The sequence below is a fragment of the Neopsephotus bourkii genome, unplaced genomic scaffold (genome assembly GCF_033783945.1).
Source record: "Neopsephotus bourkii isolate Nb327-2 ecotype Australia unplaced genomic scaffold, CSIRO-AGI_Nbou_v1 NB_1759, whole genome shotgun sequence".
In the NCBI taxonomy this organism is placed as follows: domain Eukaryota; kingdom Metazoa; phylum Chordata; class Aves; order Psittaciformes; family Psittacidae; genus Neopsephotus; species Neopsephotus bourkii.
This window is the reverse complement of record NW_026902233.1, coordinates 848,102-864,926: the sequence shown is the minus strand read 5'-3', so window position 1 is coordinate 864,926 and position 16,825 is coordinate 848,102. Positions and strand designations below refer to the sequence as shown.

At 40.2% G+C, this 16,825-nt stretch overlaps 1 protein-coding gene across 5 annotated transcripts in view; it reads right to left on the bottom strand.

Moving 5' to 3' along the window:
- PTCH1 (patched 1) overlaps nucleotides 1–16,825 on the bottom strand; it is a 69,211-nt gene that overhangs the window by 42,115 nt on the left and 10,271 nt on the right. For all 5 annotated transcript variants that reach the window (XR_009729091.1, XR_009729090.1, XM_061377525.1 and 2 more), the window contains 3 exons: nucleotides 2,622–2,811; nucleotides 1,225–1,294; nucleotides 1,023–1,114 (listed from right to left, as the gene is read on the bottom strand). Coding sequence is in view for 3 of the 5 variants with exons in the window: in XM_061377525.1 (XP_061233509.1) it covers nucleotides 1,023–1,114; nucleotides 1,225–1,294; nucleotides 2,622–2,811 (352 nt within the window). In the remaining 2 variants the exon portion in view is untranslated. The remainder of the gene's footprint in view (nucleotides 1–1,022; nucleotides 1,115–1,224; nucleotides 1,295–2,621; nucleotides 2,812–16,825) is intronic.

Below are 16,825 nucleotides of genomic sequence, written 5' to 3'. Positions count from 1 at the left end.
AGTGAACTTTTTTTATCTATAACAATGCTGCGCTCCTTCAAATGACCTGGCAGCTTGACTATCAACCATCAAGCTCTCCTGCTACCATGGTTGTCACCACTATCGCTGTCAAATCTCCCACCCCCCACTCCTGAATCTGTGATGTTGACAGACTAGAAAGGCTTTTGGCTGCCTAATTCTGTGATTCAAACCACACTGTATCTGCTTAACCAGGCTTAAGTCATTATTCTGAATCTCCCAACCAGAAAACACAAAACCCCTTATTTCCCCATCTAAAACTGTACACTAAAGGTTAGAAGATGGCCATTGCAAATTGCTTTTACAGAGACATGCAAACCAGGACAGAAACAATAACTTAAATGCTAACTCTTGCATAATTAACAGAAAATGCCTGCACAGATTAACAGTTAACTCTTTAAAGGATTCAGGGCATATTATATCACACTTGTAAACTGTGAGAAACCACCCATAAAAGATACTATATGGTTTCTTTAATGATCTTATAAGCAAAGGATTTGCTCTTTAGTCCTCAGGAAGACTTGAGATTTAACCCAAGACATTTTCTTAGGAATTCCCAGCCAACCAATTTTTTGGAGGGAGAAGGAAGTGAGAGGGGAGAGAGGTGGTACATACACAAAATCAAACCAAACCAAAGCAAACACCAGAAACAAGTTTATTTCAGGGAGAAAGAAAAAAAAAAAAAAAAAGACACAATTCTTAAAGCTTGAATTCAGAAAAACTTTTTTGCACGCTTGCAGAAAGGGAAAAATAAGGTAGGATTTAAATCAATGGTACAAATCTTCTCTTAGAAACAGGGAAAACTTTTGTCAGTGGGGGAAAAAATAACCAAAAATCCATGTGTATTTTCTGTAGAGACACTACACTTTGTCTTTTATTTTTCTGCTAAACCAGAATCTGGGTAAACAATGGGAATGCAACTGAAAAATCATATACAATTACACAATAAGAATCAGTCAGACCAGACTTCATTATAACAGAAAGTTATAAAAAAACATGCTTACAAAAGATAGGCAGTTCCTGACTGTAGCTTTGCTCCCTCCCAGAAGCAGTCCAAAGGAGTGATAATTAAGCAAGGATAAAGATATTCTATGATCTGTCAAAATCAAAAAGGGGAAAACCAGTTATACTAAAATATAATCAAAACAGCACAAGCTGAATCATGAAAATAGACAAATCTTGTAACCAGGTGCTGACTGCACGTACCTGATCCATGTAACCTGCTTCTGTGATGAGTTCTCCTGATTTGTAACACAAATGTTCCAATTTCCACTGTCTGTAAGAAACATAAAGAACAAATTTTTTTTCTGTCCAGGTTCAGCTGTTAACAGTTATTTTTCTCCTTCTTAGTAGCTATTGCAGGACATTTTCTTACACAATTACTGAAAATTTATCTTTAAAATGTAACGGACATTTAAAATTGTAACTCATATACACATACTGACCTCAAGCAGTAAATCATTGAGAAAGGCAAGCAGTATTCAGCATAAATGAAAACGCCTCACAAAAAAAAAAAAGGAAATGCCTTTCTTTTTGTAGTTATAGACAAGATACTTGTTTCAGTTATTCTCACACTCACTGTAAAACTCATTAAAAATAATGGAGCTGCTTCTGGATGCTCAGGCTAGTCAATACATGTTAAAGGGACAAAAATCCATCTTTATATAAATGAGACTGCTTGTGACTTAAGATGCTGCTCAGTGGCAGAAGTGAGAGAGAAGCCAGCTCCAGCTCAGAAGACTAGACTATTCCCAGCTGACCCACACATGCAGAAGAAATGAAACCATTAAGATTTCTGCCCTCCTGTTTCAGCTGTGGGTCAATGCCTATTGCCATGACTTCTAACACCTTAGAGAAGGCAGGATCTGGGTTAAAGATAATTGGAGCTTCAGCATTACGTCATTAAGGCATCAGCTGGATGTGCTGCAAGATGGGCTGAAAGACAGGGGGCTTCATACCTCACAGGCAGCACCCCTAGGCAGATAATCATGTAAGTAGAAACCCCAGAGGAACCACTTTTCAGGGAGACATCTTACTAGCCTAAAGCTGGTACCTTACTAAGGTGCACCTTTATTATTTTTTTGTTGGACCACACAGAGCTTCCAACCTTCAGTTGCACGCACAGACACTCTGAAGGCCTGCTGTACTGTCTGTTATTAAACAGCTATTATTTCACCCACTGCCATTTCCCTTTATATACGAACTATTGGATGGATGGTAACCTGTGCTGCTGATCACAATCATTATGCAACTGAATTCAGCTCTATGGAGGGGTTTTCAATGTTAGGAATCCCAACCATAAGGTCCTATGTTTAAGAGTACAGACACTACTCCTTTACCAAGACCAATGCTGGATACTGCAGCGCTGACCATAGGGGTACATTCTCACAGTCTCTTCCAACACCACTTACCCCTTCTTATTTGTTAAAAGCCAACTTGTCACCACTAGGATGGCACAAAGTCAAGTATCAGAAACCAGTGATACTCCAAACACAGCCTAAAGTGAAAGGCTCTGAAGTGCTGTTTAAAAATAGATGGAGGGAACCATGTGCCCACTTTTTAGCTGTTAGAGAGGGTAAGAAAACTTTTGCTTTTTCACTTACCTGTTGTACATATAGACATGTACTCTGCTGGCCTGAAGTGCAGAATCAAGGTGCTGTCGGAGTGCTTCTGTTGTTAGTACATTAGCACCATCTTCCTGTGGAGTCTGGATCATGAGCTGAGGGTTAAACATGGCCTCTTCTCCAATCTTCTGCCGTGTGTAATTTAACTCCCGACTCACCCGTCCACCAACTGATGGATAAATATCAACAGCTTTGTTATTAGCCAGTGACTGTTTATTCTAGATTCAGTTGATGAGCACTCTCCTGTCAGAAAAACTTGACCATCATGTTCATGCGTTATTTGGTCTCAAACTGATCAAAGTACAACTCTAAAACTATTATTTGAGTAACACTGCAAAAAAACCTATGTTCCTCATTAACATACCATTGCCCACTGCACTAAAACACTGACATGTAAACTGGAGCCTCAAACACTTTTGTCTACATTATAACCAATATCTCATATGTAAAAATTTTAAAAAGCAAGCAAAAAAGAAAAACCTTTTTCTTGCAGACCACACCAAATACTACGTACAATTTCTTACACTTGTATAAACAGTACGCTCCAAAAAAACATTTCAAGATAAATGGTTTTAATTTACACTCTTCTCCTAAATAGTTTGGCAAAGGCAGAAAGAGAATGTTTATCTTCAGTTAAGAAAGGGAGGATCAAAACAGTAAGTGTGCAGGAATACTTCTTCCAGCCTTAAATAAAATTTAAAAAAAGGGGGGAAAAATTACCAATTTTACATTAAGAGATGCAGTTGGGAGTGCAGCAGACACTAGTTTACTCCAGTGGTCCAGAACCTGCACAACATGCTGTGATACAGGGGATCATTCATGAGCAACATCTGTTTTTCAACCCGTGTGAGCTGAATGGTGTGCCCCATATTAAGACATGGTGGGGGTTTGGGGGAAGTAAAAAAATGAAAAAGGCAGAGAGAGGCTGTAGAGTTGACAGGCTCTAGAGGGAGCCATATTCAATTTGCCTTGACAGAAAATATCAGGTAAGAATAGAAAATTATCTTCCCTCTTACAAAAAAAGCATTCAGCTAGAGTTCATATACTTTATACAATCTCCCCTGTAGTGTCTCCAACAAATGCATGTGGGAGGCAGGGTCGATTAAATAGCTGAATCAAGACCACATCCAGATGAGGACAAGAATACCAATAACATGTTGTTTCCATCCCTTACAATTTACTACCTTTATTGCTCTGCAAAGTCCAAGCTACAGACCTAGTCTAATTTCTTACATTTTTTTCAGTCCTAGTCAGCTTGGCACTGGTGATCTGAATTACTGACAAGGTTTAGCTCTGCAACAGTGTGAACAGAAATTAGGGATGTACATCTATCTCCTCCTGGGTTGTATAGCAGAAAACTGAGCAGTAACCAGTTGGCGGTGTGGGAGATGACATTCCCAAGCCTGAACAGGGACATACTTTTCCAATCACTTGGGCCTTCAACCCACCCATAGCCCCCTGGGGGTAAAAGGACCACCAGGCAAGAAGTTGGGCCCCTGCATGGATAAAGCTGTCAGAATGAGACCCCCAACAGTTAAACCATACAGTCCTTCTGGCATGAAGCATTGCTTAATTTCTTGTTCAAGAATTCTTTGAAGAAATAAGTGTTTCCACAACACACTCAATTTTTTCAGCCTGTCACACGTGCATTACCTCCATCCTCCAAATAAACAGTGACCAGTTCACAGTAAGGAAGGAAAAAAGAAAAATCAAAGCACAACTTCCTTACCTACAGTCCCTTTACAACTTCTTAACATCCCTCTTAGTACAGTGGGAGAATAGACAATCACTGAAACTGCATATGTATGGTAACAAAAAGTTATTGTTAACTTTCATCAAGAATTAAACCCTGAAAGTACTTTCACTCATCAGGTTTGTGTTCATGCCATCTTTCTCCACCAACCAGTGGTCTATGAAATACTAACAAATTTTGCTCCATCTTACAGGAATATAGGCTGGGGGTAAGGGAGAACAGTTATCCTAACCTGTATTTCTTTGAACCAGAGCTTTCTTTTTCAGTCCTTTACACCGCAAATGCTTCCAAAGGCAAAATGTCTCTCTTCCTCTTTTGTGTCTCAATGCCAGTCAAGACAATAACAGCCCAATTTTATGAGGGCTGTGGAGTCTACCATAAACTTCTGATACTATATTCCTTCCCATTCTACCCACGGTTTCCTTTTGAATTTAACCAGGACTTGAACCAACAAATCATACTTCATGCAAGACAAAGGGTGGCATTCCCATCTCTGCTGAAAGTGACTAACTGTTTACTATCAACAGAAATGATTGCTTCCTAATCAAGGTGCTGTCAAACCACATTAACTTCACTGAACAAGGCAGATTTAGCTAATCAGAACTGCATCACACAAGTCAGTCATCAGAACAGAAGCTGTTTTTTTCCCCTTTTAACATTCAAAACAGGAACCACCCAAGAAGGCAGGCACACGTTCCAGAACCCAGCAGCAGATCCACTCCACATTCTTCTTAAAGCATTGCACCATTTAATTATTTCCTTGATGGATCTGTTTTTTATATTTCTTCAGCCAAATAGAGTACAGGCAATTGTAGGTACTTTATACAATGTAACACCCAGGTACTAAGAAATTATAAATGTAGATTGCAGAGAAAAATTCTGACCACCAGAGTCAGATTATGTGAAAACATATGGACAGAGTGGAAGCAAGTGGATACACCAGTGGGCTTTCAAGGTAAGAGAAACAACAAAGAGCAAAAGGGAATTTAAAAAGTTTCTACCAGTTATGTTTTCATTTAATTAAAAGGTTGCAAAGATCACTAGAAACTGCCATACCCAGAGACCTTAAGCCTTCACAATCAGTACAATCAGCTGAATGTGCTCTTTTTAAATATCAAGTCCCTTGTTGCCTTTTGGGGGGCTTTTTTTTTTCAGGCTATTCATAGCTGGTGCAAAAAAACTAGAAGAGAAACCACTGAAATGCACCTGAAGCCTCTCACCTTACTGTGCTGAAGATATACAGTACTATGCGAAACACACACACTTCACAGAAAGTAATTTTTTGCAATTGCATGAAAAAAAACCCAACAAGATAACACACATAGTCATGGGATTTCCACACTACAGGACAAAATGATGTAATGGAAAACATAACCAGGGAACAAAATTCTGGTGTTCTGTGATTTTCCTTTACAGAGTGCTTTCACATATTTTGTGACAACAGCATTTTACACGTAAAATGCTACTGATTTAAATTGTATGCATGGAATACAGTACCATTATTTCCCATTTTATTCCATGTCAAAGACAGACAGAACTATTTCACTTTAATATCCAGGTGACAAAATCCACGTCAGTCTCCTTTTTTCAATATATCAAAAGCCACTTGGTGACGTTCAAGTCCTGTATTACATGATTCCTTAGGATTTAGTGCCTAGAGTTGGTAGCACATATTCCCACAAGCCGAAATGCTGATTTAAATAACAGATCAGTATGTTGTTTCATGGCCAGTGGTAACACAATTCAGCAGACTTGATGATCTTAATGATCTTTTCCAATCTAGTTGATTCTATGATTCTATCCTTCCAGCAGTGTCATCAGATTCTGGGTGTCTGCTTACTACACCTGAAATCTAGTCTGCCTACTAGCCTAGAAATGAGATACTATGCCAGCTCTACAATTTTGTTAACAAATTTTTAAAAAGGGGGAAAAAAATCACAACAAAGTAGTAAAATCAGTGTCCTGGCACCATTTCTTACTTAATATCAGTTCCTAATTCTCAGAAATATGTTTGAAGACCAGTGTGTTCAATGTGAGAGTTTTATTGACAGCATCTTTTTTGTTGACTATTACTCCTTAAAAAAATGTGTGGTTTTTTCCAGAGAAGAGGAAAGTGTCTTCCCCTTCCCCCCACCCCAGGCTTCCTTCTTAGCATTTTGCTGTAACACATGAGATCTGCCTTAAGCAAGTTAGCACCCCATACCATGAAACACACTGCTGCTCCTCCTAAACTTCCACACTGACTCAAATAGAAGCTGGTCAAGGTACTAAATTCTTTGCCCTTTCTGACTGGCCGGAAGAGAGTTGTAATTGTCAGTGTGGATGCTGGATTGTTAAGAACTAAGTAAGGACCACCATGTCTCCCTCCCCCAAGAGCAATGAACAGCTGTCAGGTGGTAACAAGTTTTAGTCATCCTTAACTTGAGGCAGACCTGAACCCGTGACCTAGAGGTGAAAGGCTCTAGATCCCACTATGAAGCACTGAGGTCACAGTACCAGTGTTTCAGTCATCACACATTAAAATGCTTCAGCACATCTCAGGTGAAAAACCCGGAAAAACAAAACTGCTTGCCTCTACTGTATATCTGAACAACACGTATGCACCCTCCAATGACATAAGAGCGAAATCATACTTGTTTTCACTGGCACAATCTCTGGCAAAATTCCTTCCACTCACTTATTAACAATTTCAGGGTTACTGGGTCATTCAGTATGTACTCATTTCCACTGTGAATGCCAGTGTCTTACCTATGTCTTTGTCACAACCAGCATTCAAAATTTACATGTCATTACATCAACATGCTTTTAAAGAACTCTGGAAACCACCACTAGGAACTGCAGTCCCTTCTACACTGAGTGGTTTCAGTAGTAAGTCTGACTTCTGCTACACTAAGAGATCAGTCCTAAGTCAAGCAATGAGTGATAGCTGAAAATTACTTCTAGTTAATTTACTGTCCGATACCTGAAAAGGCAGGAAACATTTCTTTCTCAGAATATCTGAAATGTTCCATTTCAGGTTACTGGAATTGCATCACATACCCTGAGGTTCTGTTATTCTTTTCAGACATGAACACTACCTCTATTAACCATTCAATAGTCACCTTGTGAGCAACTGTCACCTTGTCAGCAAGCTCCCTCTAAAAAACATTCTTGACAGCCAAACACCTTGTGTGCAACTGAGCCACAAATTGCTCAGCAAGCTCCTGCTAAAAAAGAACATTCTTGACAGCCAAATACTTGGGATAAAAATCTTTGCCTACCAATGCGCAGGACTGACAAGCAAGATTTCCAGAAACACCCACTGGGTTTGGAGCCTAGGTTCTTCCCCTACAACCCCCTGAAGTACCTGAACGTAGCAAAACCTTCTGGAGAACCTTCTTTCTGAAGACTATGGGCCTTAAGGTGTTTCTACATGAACACTTGTTGGAGCGCTGACATATTTCTGCTTTGTTTGAGCAACACCATCTTTTCCTCTTTTCCAGGACCATACATGTGTAGCATTAGAGTAATCCAGACCAACTCTTTGACAGTAACAGCTCAAAGCAATAAAATCATACACGTAATATCCACAGGCACCTCACAAAAACAGTGCTTTCATTTCATCCCTACAGAAAATGCAGATATTTTCTGATAAATCAGATGTGTAGATCAGCACTCCTTACAATGGAGTTATGGTCTGAGCATTAGACAAGGCCGCCAACCTCTGCAATTTGCAGTACTTGTTACCAACACAACAGGAAACAAAAAGAAAATAAAACCCCTTCATGACTCAGCAACCATATAAAAATAAAGACTGAGAATAATATCCCAGTGTGTTCACCCAAGACTCAATGTTTACCAATCAATCCAAAGAGCAGCAGTGTGCAGAGGAAGACAAGAACAGCCCAGGCTCACAGGGAGACCACACAGCCCATGCTGTGCAATGCTCTCCACCCGGGGCAAGTACTGTGCTGTGAAAAGCTGCAGGCACCTTGTCTTTTCACCCTTCATCACCCTCCACCTGCCAGGATGGGCACAGGAAGGGTTTTTGTCTTCATACTTCTCTCCCTGGCAACCTACATAGCCTGTCTTCCTCAACTTTGATTGCTGTTAAGGAATTTCTCGTACTGCACTTTCTCAAGTAGTCTCTCCTTGTGCTGTTGTGTTGGGCATCCCTATTACACACATATACAGGTGTTACTCAAGAACTACAAAATGAAATTAGTTTCAGTCCATTACAGTGGTGCACAGATAAGCCAGTCAGCAACTTTGCCTCCCTGTCGTAACTACGTACCAGGATTAGAAATGTTTGCACCTGCCACACAGCAAAAGGCAGTACCTAATGACACCAATGACAACTTCTATTTTTGTGCATCCTTGGTAAAGGATCTCATGAGAACAAAACATGGAAGCCAAATACTACTCACAAAGGATCAAAACCTCTGATAAAGAAACTGAGATAGAGAGCTGAAGTTCTCTAGCAGGTAGGAAGATCACCTTGCCCTTTACTGGGCATGGAAAAATAATGACCTTTTGATTTAAAGCTTCCTGTTGCTCTCTAGAGAGTTCTGTCTTTGCATTCTCTCAGATGTTTCAGCTTGTCTGTGCTGCTCTTTGTCAGCAACAGAATATAGTTTTTCTGCACACAGTCAGCATTAGTCAGCATCCTGACAGAACAGAGATGACAGCACCTTCCTCAGAATTATCATTTTCTAGGCCTGACTGGCAGAGTAGAGGGGTAACACCGTTTGCTGGGAGGAAGTGCAGCACACTTCCATTGACATCTAAGTCAGTATAAGAAATATAACTGACATGTCCATTTCTTAAACTTTTAAAACGCTGACTATGTGTACAATCAGAGTTGCTATTGGTTTACATGGTTGTATTATTAACTACTGACTGTTCAATATTATACTGTATTTGATGCATCTGATATTCCAATGATGCTAAGGATGGCTCTCATAAACCCACTGGGATTCCACTATAAAAAAGTTTTGGTTACCTGCAATAATTTATTTTCTGCTCATTTATTTAACTATGCAAAGTCAAGACTTCACAGTGACTGACTAAAACTGAGCTACCGAAAAAAAAAAAAATCTGTTGAGAAGTGATGAACTTACAAGAGCTAGAACACTGTGGTAAGCAATCAGTGTCTTAAGGAAAATACATGGTAATTCAATAGGCTGTGCAACAGCTCAATGAAAAACTATCTTTGTCACACAATTAGACATGATCTCTGGCACAACTGGACTATGGCAGTCAGAAATTCCATGCAGTGTCTAGGTTTTCTCGCACAGCATTTTCCCTACTGAATACACGTATTTTACGTTTGTATAGCTCGCATGGAATAGTGATGGTTGTACCTGTCCACGTTAAGACAGCCTGTGCCATACTATCTCCCTTCCCAAGGTCCAGTTGGACACTCTACGCTGCTTCTTCTCCTTCTTCTTTTCCTCCAACAATAGGAGGCCCTCTGTCTAGAATATTAACACATCCCAGTGGGAAGATGTAATCAATTTCAAAATCTCTTTTTAGCACCACTGACTCCTAGGAAAATCTAGAAGCAATGTGACCATCTCAACCATTCTTGTCACACTGAGAACAAGATAACAACAGGTTCTTAGTTTTTGCTTAAAAAAGAGAAGAAGCAAAGATAAAAGATAAAAAGACTATGGCCTACAAATGCAAAAAAGTTACCAAAAAAAAAAAAAAACACCCCAAGAACTAAGAACTTCAAAATGATGGTTTTTATCTCCTGAACCATCATATGATATGAATTAAGTTACCCCTCACACATGCTGGGGATGACTCCAGTGTTGCTGTTACAGATTTCATTAATGCTGAAACAATTATGAACAGCAAAAAATAAAAACACACATCAAAGACAGCTTTTCATTGTGTCACATGATAAAGTTTAGAGCTGTGACAAGGACACAAAGCTGTCTGCATACTCAGGAAGACAGCCCAACAACAGCTGCCTCTACTTGTAGTGGGAAACCTCCCCTGCAATTTTAGGAGCTAGACCCTTTTCTTTCTAAAAATCAAATAAAAACTGATATTACATGTACTCATCTCCATTCCCATAATCAGAAAAATATTATTTCTGATTGGGTAAAAGAGATTGCATTGATGCATTTCTTGCTTGATGCCCCTCTGGGTTGAGAAACTGGAAAAGTGCATTAAAAAACCCCACAAACTAACATGAACAAATTGAACAGTTCAAACACAAAAAAAACCAAACCACCGATCAACAAGAGCAAGCAGCTTTGAAGTGTACAATAACACACCAACTTGGTACATGCAATTCAAACTTTCCAATTAAACATAAAACACAGTAGCTGCTTACTGAGCTGCGACACATGTCCTTGGTAACAGGATATGAGCTGCTCACCTCTGGGTCACTGGTTCTAATCCAGCCAGGAACAATAGTGACCACAAGTTGTTTACCATCTGACAGCTGTTTGCTAGTTTATGTGAAATGATTTGGTGGTTTTAGACCATTTCCTTGTGGGCAGGTGTCCATATTATAGAAAACTGCCATCACAATTGGCATCCTTGTTGACCATCCCAACAAAGAGACTGAGAAATAAATGGGCATAGAGAGTGAACTATCCTTTCTTCCAAAGACATGGTCCCTTCAGGTCAGCGCTAAGCCACAGCCTTTGCTGGAGAAGGCTAACTATTGAATTTTCTGGCTGAAGCAGCAAAGGAATAAAGGACTCTTGACTGTGCTTTTTCCTAGAAATCAAGGAGACAACCTACAGGGAGGATAGGCAGCTAATACAGGCTACCACAACTCTCCAGCAGTTTATGATGATGTAACAGTTCATACCTGCTGAGGAGCAAAGCTGAATTTTTATTTTTTGATAATTTAAAAAAACATTTGAGCACACTTTGTAGCAAGCCAAAATCCTCAATTGTACATGGAAGTGACTAAGTTTCTAGGAGTTCTGCTGAGAAGGGTAATGTAAGTGGCTTCAAGGTTTAAACCTAAGGATTTCAGAATGGCTGAATATATTTATCTTAAGTTACTTCAGCTTGAACAAGGAGCTTCTTCGGGGTAATATGTTAAAAACAGTTTACCATGTTGTTCCACAGGAGTCAGCTTTCCTCTAGGCCCAACTTTTCATTTAACCTCTTGGTGCCCTTTCCTCAAATATGTAATTGTTTTCCTGTGTGGTTAAAAGCAGCATTTTTAAGTCTTTTCATCTGTACTCCTGGGATAGCACAAATTTCATCTGTACATGGAGTAGCACAAAATTTGAATGCAATTTATTTTTTTTTTTTAAAGGCGCAGCAAAAAATGAAAAATCCTCTCCATCCAGAACCTTTTAGTTTCCTAAATAGTGCTTTAGGAGATGGCAAAACTAATACATAGAAAAATGAAAGGAATGAACATGTTATGAAACAGGGTACAGTTTCTTTCAAGTATTCCTTACCAGCTGCTTGCTGTACCATCTGTTGTTCCCTAAGCAGCTTCCTACTGAATGGCTTTGCACTGAAGCAGAACTGCTCTCACTGTTGGACACAATCAGGTCAGGTCAGCACTCCCCCACCCAGCACCGAACCTGCTGCCTCTCGTGGTTCCCCCCACCTCGATGTTTCTTACTGGCCACCAGCTCCCCAGACAGTTCTGCATCTGTTAGGAGGCCCATTTTTCATAGTTTGCTTGCTATTCACACCGAGCAGCAAAGAACACATTTCATTTTGTCCAGGGTGCAATCAGAGATTCCCAACAGAAACTCCGAGAGCGTGACCATATGGCCGAGTTTACTCTGAAGCAGAAATGGCTGGGGAAGAAAGCTGAACAAATGACCACACCCCCCAACACAGCCTTTATTTCCTACGTCCGCCTACTCTGGTCATACAGGTTATTTCACTTCACTACCAAACCCGCGAGACTACTACAACGGTCTGTTCTCCCTTTGGAGGAGAGGTTACTGGAAGCTCTGGGAGTGGGGAGACGCGCCGCGGGCCCAGCCGTCGCGGGTGCGCACAGCAGCTTTGCACCTCCCGAGACCCGACCGAAAACGCCGCCGGGGCTAGTGTCCTTCAGCCTCAGCGGGGCCCCTTCCCGCCCTCCCCGGCTCGGCTTCCGCGGTGCCGGCCTCACCTCCCGGTGCCTATCCCGGTGCGGCGGGACGGTCGCTGCCCGGTCCGGTCCCTGCCGGCGCCGCACGCTGCGGCCGCCCCGCCCCACCCCGCCCCGGGGAACAGCAGTTCCAGCGCCGCTCGTTCCCGCTGCATCTGTGCCGGGAAACACACATCGCTGGGAGCCACTTTCATGATTTTGTTGCGAGCGGGATTAGCTGGATTAGGGTCTGATTCATAAGGACCCCCTGCGGCTGTGAGGAAGTTTCATCACAAGGTCACTGTGGTGTGAACTATATTCTGTCAACACCACCACTCCTTATAGGCGACTACAAAAAATACAAAAGGGGGAGGGGAGGGGAATTGCATGCGAAATATATGAATGAACAGTTTATGGCAACAAAGAGATTTACCGATTTCCCCATCAGCAGGTTAAAAAGATGTGTACCCTTCAAAGTTGTGCTCCTTTAAAACAAGAAACCTGTACTAGTGATTTTTAATTTGTAAAGAATTTAGTGGTTTAGGAGGTGGGAGGAACCTGGGGAATAAGTGTAGCAACCCACACACAAAACCACACGAGGAACTTTTGGCACTTAGTCTAAAATCAGTCATGCAGCTCGAAGATGGTTGCGCTGTTGAGATTTTATTACATATAATGCTGTCACCTTCAAGAGTATTCAATTCCTAGCCCCGAAGTGCAGTCAAGAACAGAGACAAAAAAAAAAAGAAAAAAAAAAAAAAGAAAAAAGTGGGGTGGGATGCAGAGAGAAGGTGAATTAAAGTTTTTTTGTTTGTTTTTGCTCCTTAAAGCTTAATTACCAATCCCGTACTCTCTCCCCACCAAAGATTCCCCTCACCCTACCGTAATGACATGGCTCAAAGACAGCAACATTTTTGTAGCTGGCCTGATGGAAAATAAAATCTATAGTGAAAGAGGGGGACTTTTGTTTTGCCTCTGTGTGTGTAGTTTTTTTGGGGGCTTGGGGTTTTTTTAAAGAGCAGTCCCTCTTGCACAGAACCAGGCTGTTCAATCAAAGCCTTATCTGTTGTATTTCTGTCTGTCTTTCTCTTCAGTTTAGCGCATTCACCAACAAGAGAAAAGGGGGTAAAGCAATGGAGGCTTTGACCTGCAGCTGTAACACAATACTTTCGCACAGCCCTGTCGACCCCTGACATAAATTTTACACCGCAGCTGGCATTTACACACTTAACATTACCATATGTATAGCCTACTCTGTGCTAATTATGCTAATCACCTGTCTAACTCTCTGCTGCGAAAAATGGTTGTATTTAGCAGTCCACTGCCTACCAATACAGCTTACTGTGTGGCTGAAATGTACATTCAGACGGCTCTGAATGGCAAGATTTTTCCACGTTGCTGGCTTCATTCAGACCACAGAAAAATTTATTCAAGTCAACTGGTTTCGGTCCGCAACAAAAAAGTTACGAGAAAAAAGTGAGTGTGTTCCTGCCCTAACATTCTAAGTCTGCTTGCAAGCAAAATGATAAATCAATTGGTGTGGGAAACAAAAAGGGAGAAAGATTTCTTTTGCAAGCCATGTGAAACTGTAGCCTATTAAAAAAAAAAAAAAAAAAAGAAAGAAAAAGGGAAAAAAAAGAAAAAGAATAAAAAGGTCATCCTATTTCCCCAAATCTCTAGAAAGAGTAGTTAATAGATGTTTATGCCTGATCACAATTCTCTCAAGTTGCTACCTTTTGTCTACACTTGGAAGTCATACCAAAAAAGTTTTAGTTTTGTTTCTTGATCTTAATAATTTGCGCTAGAATTTCATATTTTCTAGTATCTACCCCTTAAACAGCACCAGCTTCTAAACAGCGAAGTCTTCTTTTCTGAGTATGGGGAGACCTTCAAGAAGTCATTAGAGTAAGACTGGTGTAAATGAAATCTGAACCAGGTCCATGTCAAAAGGCAAATAAGATAAATGCACAGGAAATCATCACCAGGAAAACTGGTGCAACAAAGTACCTTCTTTAAGTACCTGTATACTTTTTTTTTTTTTTTTACCATTACAGGTAAAGTAGCTTGGGAAGAAAAGAAAATAAAAGGTTTTGGGATTTTTCTTAATTTTATCATAGTGTAAGAAGGAAGGGAGATGTTTAAATGAGTTCCTAAATCTTATTTTTCTTCTGGGTATCACTGAGAAGATTACACTGAGATCTGCACAGGGATTACATTCTTGTAGCTATTTCAGTACAGTTTATCACATACAAATAAGTTCCTACAACCCCTTTCCCCTCTGCACACACCCAAGGAAGCTATGGCAATTCACAGATTTGTCAGATAACCCAAACGTAAATCTGATTACTGCATCCCCCTCAGCAATTGCCTTTCGGATCAGATTACTGGAACCTCCTTTCAACTAGTTTTCAATGTTATAAATGACATGTTCATACACAAAATGGAAAAATGTGCAAATAAACCTCCTATATCCAGTACCACATCTGAAGAAGATAAGCACACTGGAAGGTAAGTCATTGTTAATACACAGCAAAAGGTATTTAATTAAAACCAAGAACAGCTCAGCAATGTTTATGCTGAGGAGATGCGGTAATATACCCAGACTTTCCATTACACAGCATGAGGTAAAGAACAACCCCATGCCTTTGCCTTCCCTACTTCCCATCCTTTGTCCACTCTGCTTCCATGTGCACAAGACTGCTGCTCACAATAAGGTAGAGTAACAGGTTTTGCCTGTCAGCAATGGCTTTTACTTTAACATTTCACTTATTACATGCCTGTTTGACTAAATCAAGAAGCCTCAGCCAAGATACATCTTGCTTTCTAGCATCTCAGTTTCAGTTGTTAGTATCTTCCAGTCCAAAGTAATAATTTATCTGTGTACTTTCAGCTCCAAAATACCAGCTGTGCAGCCAAAAACACAAATAACACTACAACTACTGTGCTTATTTCAGAGCATGTGGATTTTTCCCTTTTCGTTTTTTTTTTTTTTTTTTTTTCCCTTAACTAAGAGATGGACCACCCTGCATTCATGGCACAGAACACTGTTTACATTGCAATACTTGACTGTGTAATACATCTGGCATTTTTGGGCAGGATTCCTGAGCTAGTGGCCAGAAGCCCTTAAGTAATGATTTAAGGATGGAAAAAAAAAAATACAACTGACTTAACAGTGCTCATTTCTACTTTGCTGCACTTAGCTTTTGCTTACTGACTGAAAAGCAGAAATGCATCATACTGGTAAACAAGAGAAGGCTGTTTCTTTTAATTTATCTCACTGTTAGTAAATGAAGACTGTATTGCAGTTTAAGGGCTCAGTTCCAGCTTCAGGTATATGGGTGTACAACACTGCACATGTGCCTTAAAAATATCAGCTTTTCCTGTACATGAGCTAAATACAGATGTTTCAAATACACAATGATCACTTGTATATTTGAAGCTGGAATTAAGCTCAGTACAATTTTCTGAAGGAGTACCACCTTTGCAGAAAGAGCCAGGTTATGGTTCTGCTCATTCCCTTACCTCTTATATATTTTGCTCAAGCACTGAAATAACTAAGTTTTCCAAAACCAAGAAGTTAAAGCCAAGACATTCATTCTAAAACCCCAAATTTAAATCTCCATACATCAAAACATTGATACGGTCAGCAGTTTCCATAAAGGGCTTTTTACCTCATGAAACTACTGCTTCTGCCAGATTCAGGCTGTTTATAGCAACTGAGATGATACTGAATGAAAATAACAAAGAAAAAACAGTAACAAGTACATTGTATTTATAGATACTAAGCTAAGATTAGAGAGCAAAACCAGGAAATCAAGAAAAATAGAATTTATTTTCAAATTCTGAATTCAAAGTTACTCCTTGCAACTCCACTCCATCTATTTCTAGAGCAATGTACAATGAAAAAATACTCCATGTCAAAGTCAGTCAATTAGCAGGAAGGGTAAACATAGCTTATTGCATCCAGTATTCATTGGTCATATTTAGGATACTGTAAGTGGATAATAAAATCAGATACGTCACATTGGAGAGGAGCAAAATATCTTCCTGTTCACCTGGATTCATGGACACCAAAAGAAAGTGGCCATTGTAAGATAGCATACCTTTTCAGTGCAGAAATCATGCTTCAAAGCACTGAGTTTTCTGTTGGGAGGCACCACCCTGGGAATCTGTTGCCACGGTAAAGCATCAACAGCAAAAATACTGATACAGTTTCTCCAAGTTACAATGAAAATCATGTATCTTTCTGAAATCTGACAGGGTACTATACTTCTGGCTGTAGAACTGTCACAGCCTTTAAGAAGTTTTATTGATTTCTTCGTGTTTTCCCAGGTAGAGTGACTCACAAACACAAATGGGGAAAGACCTCCTGCATAACAG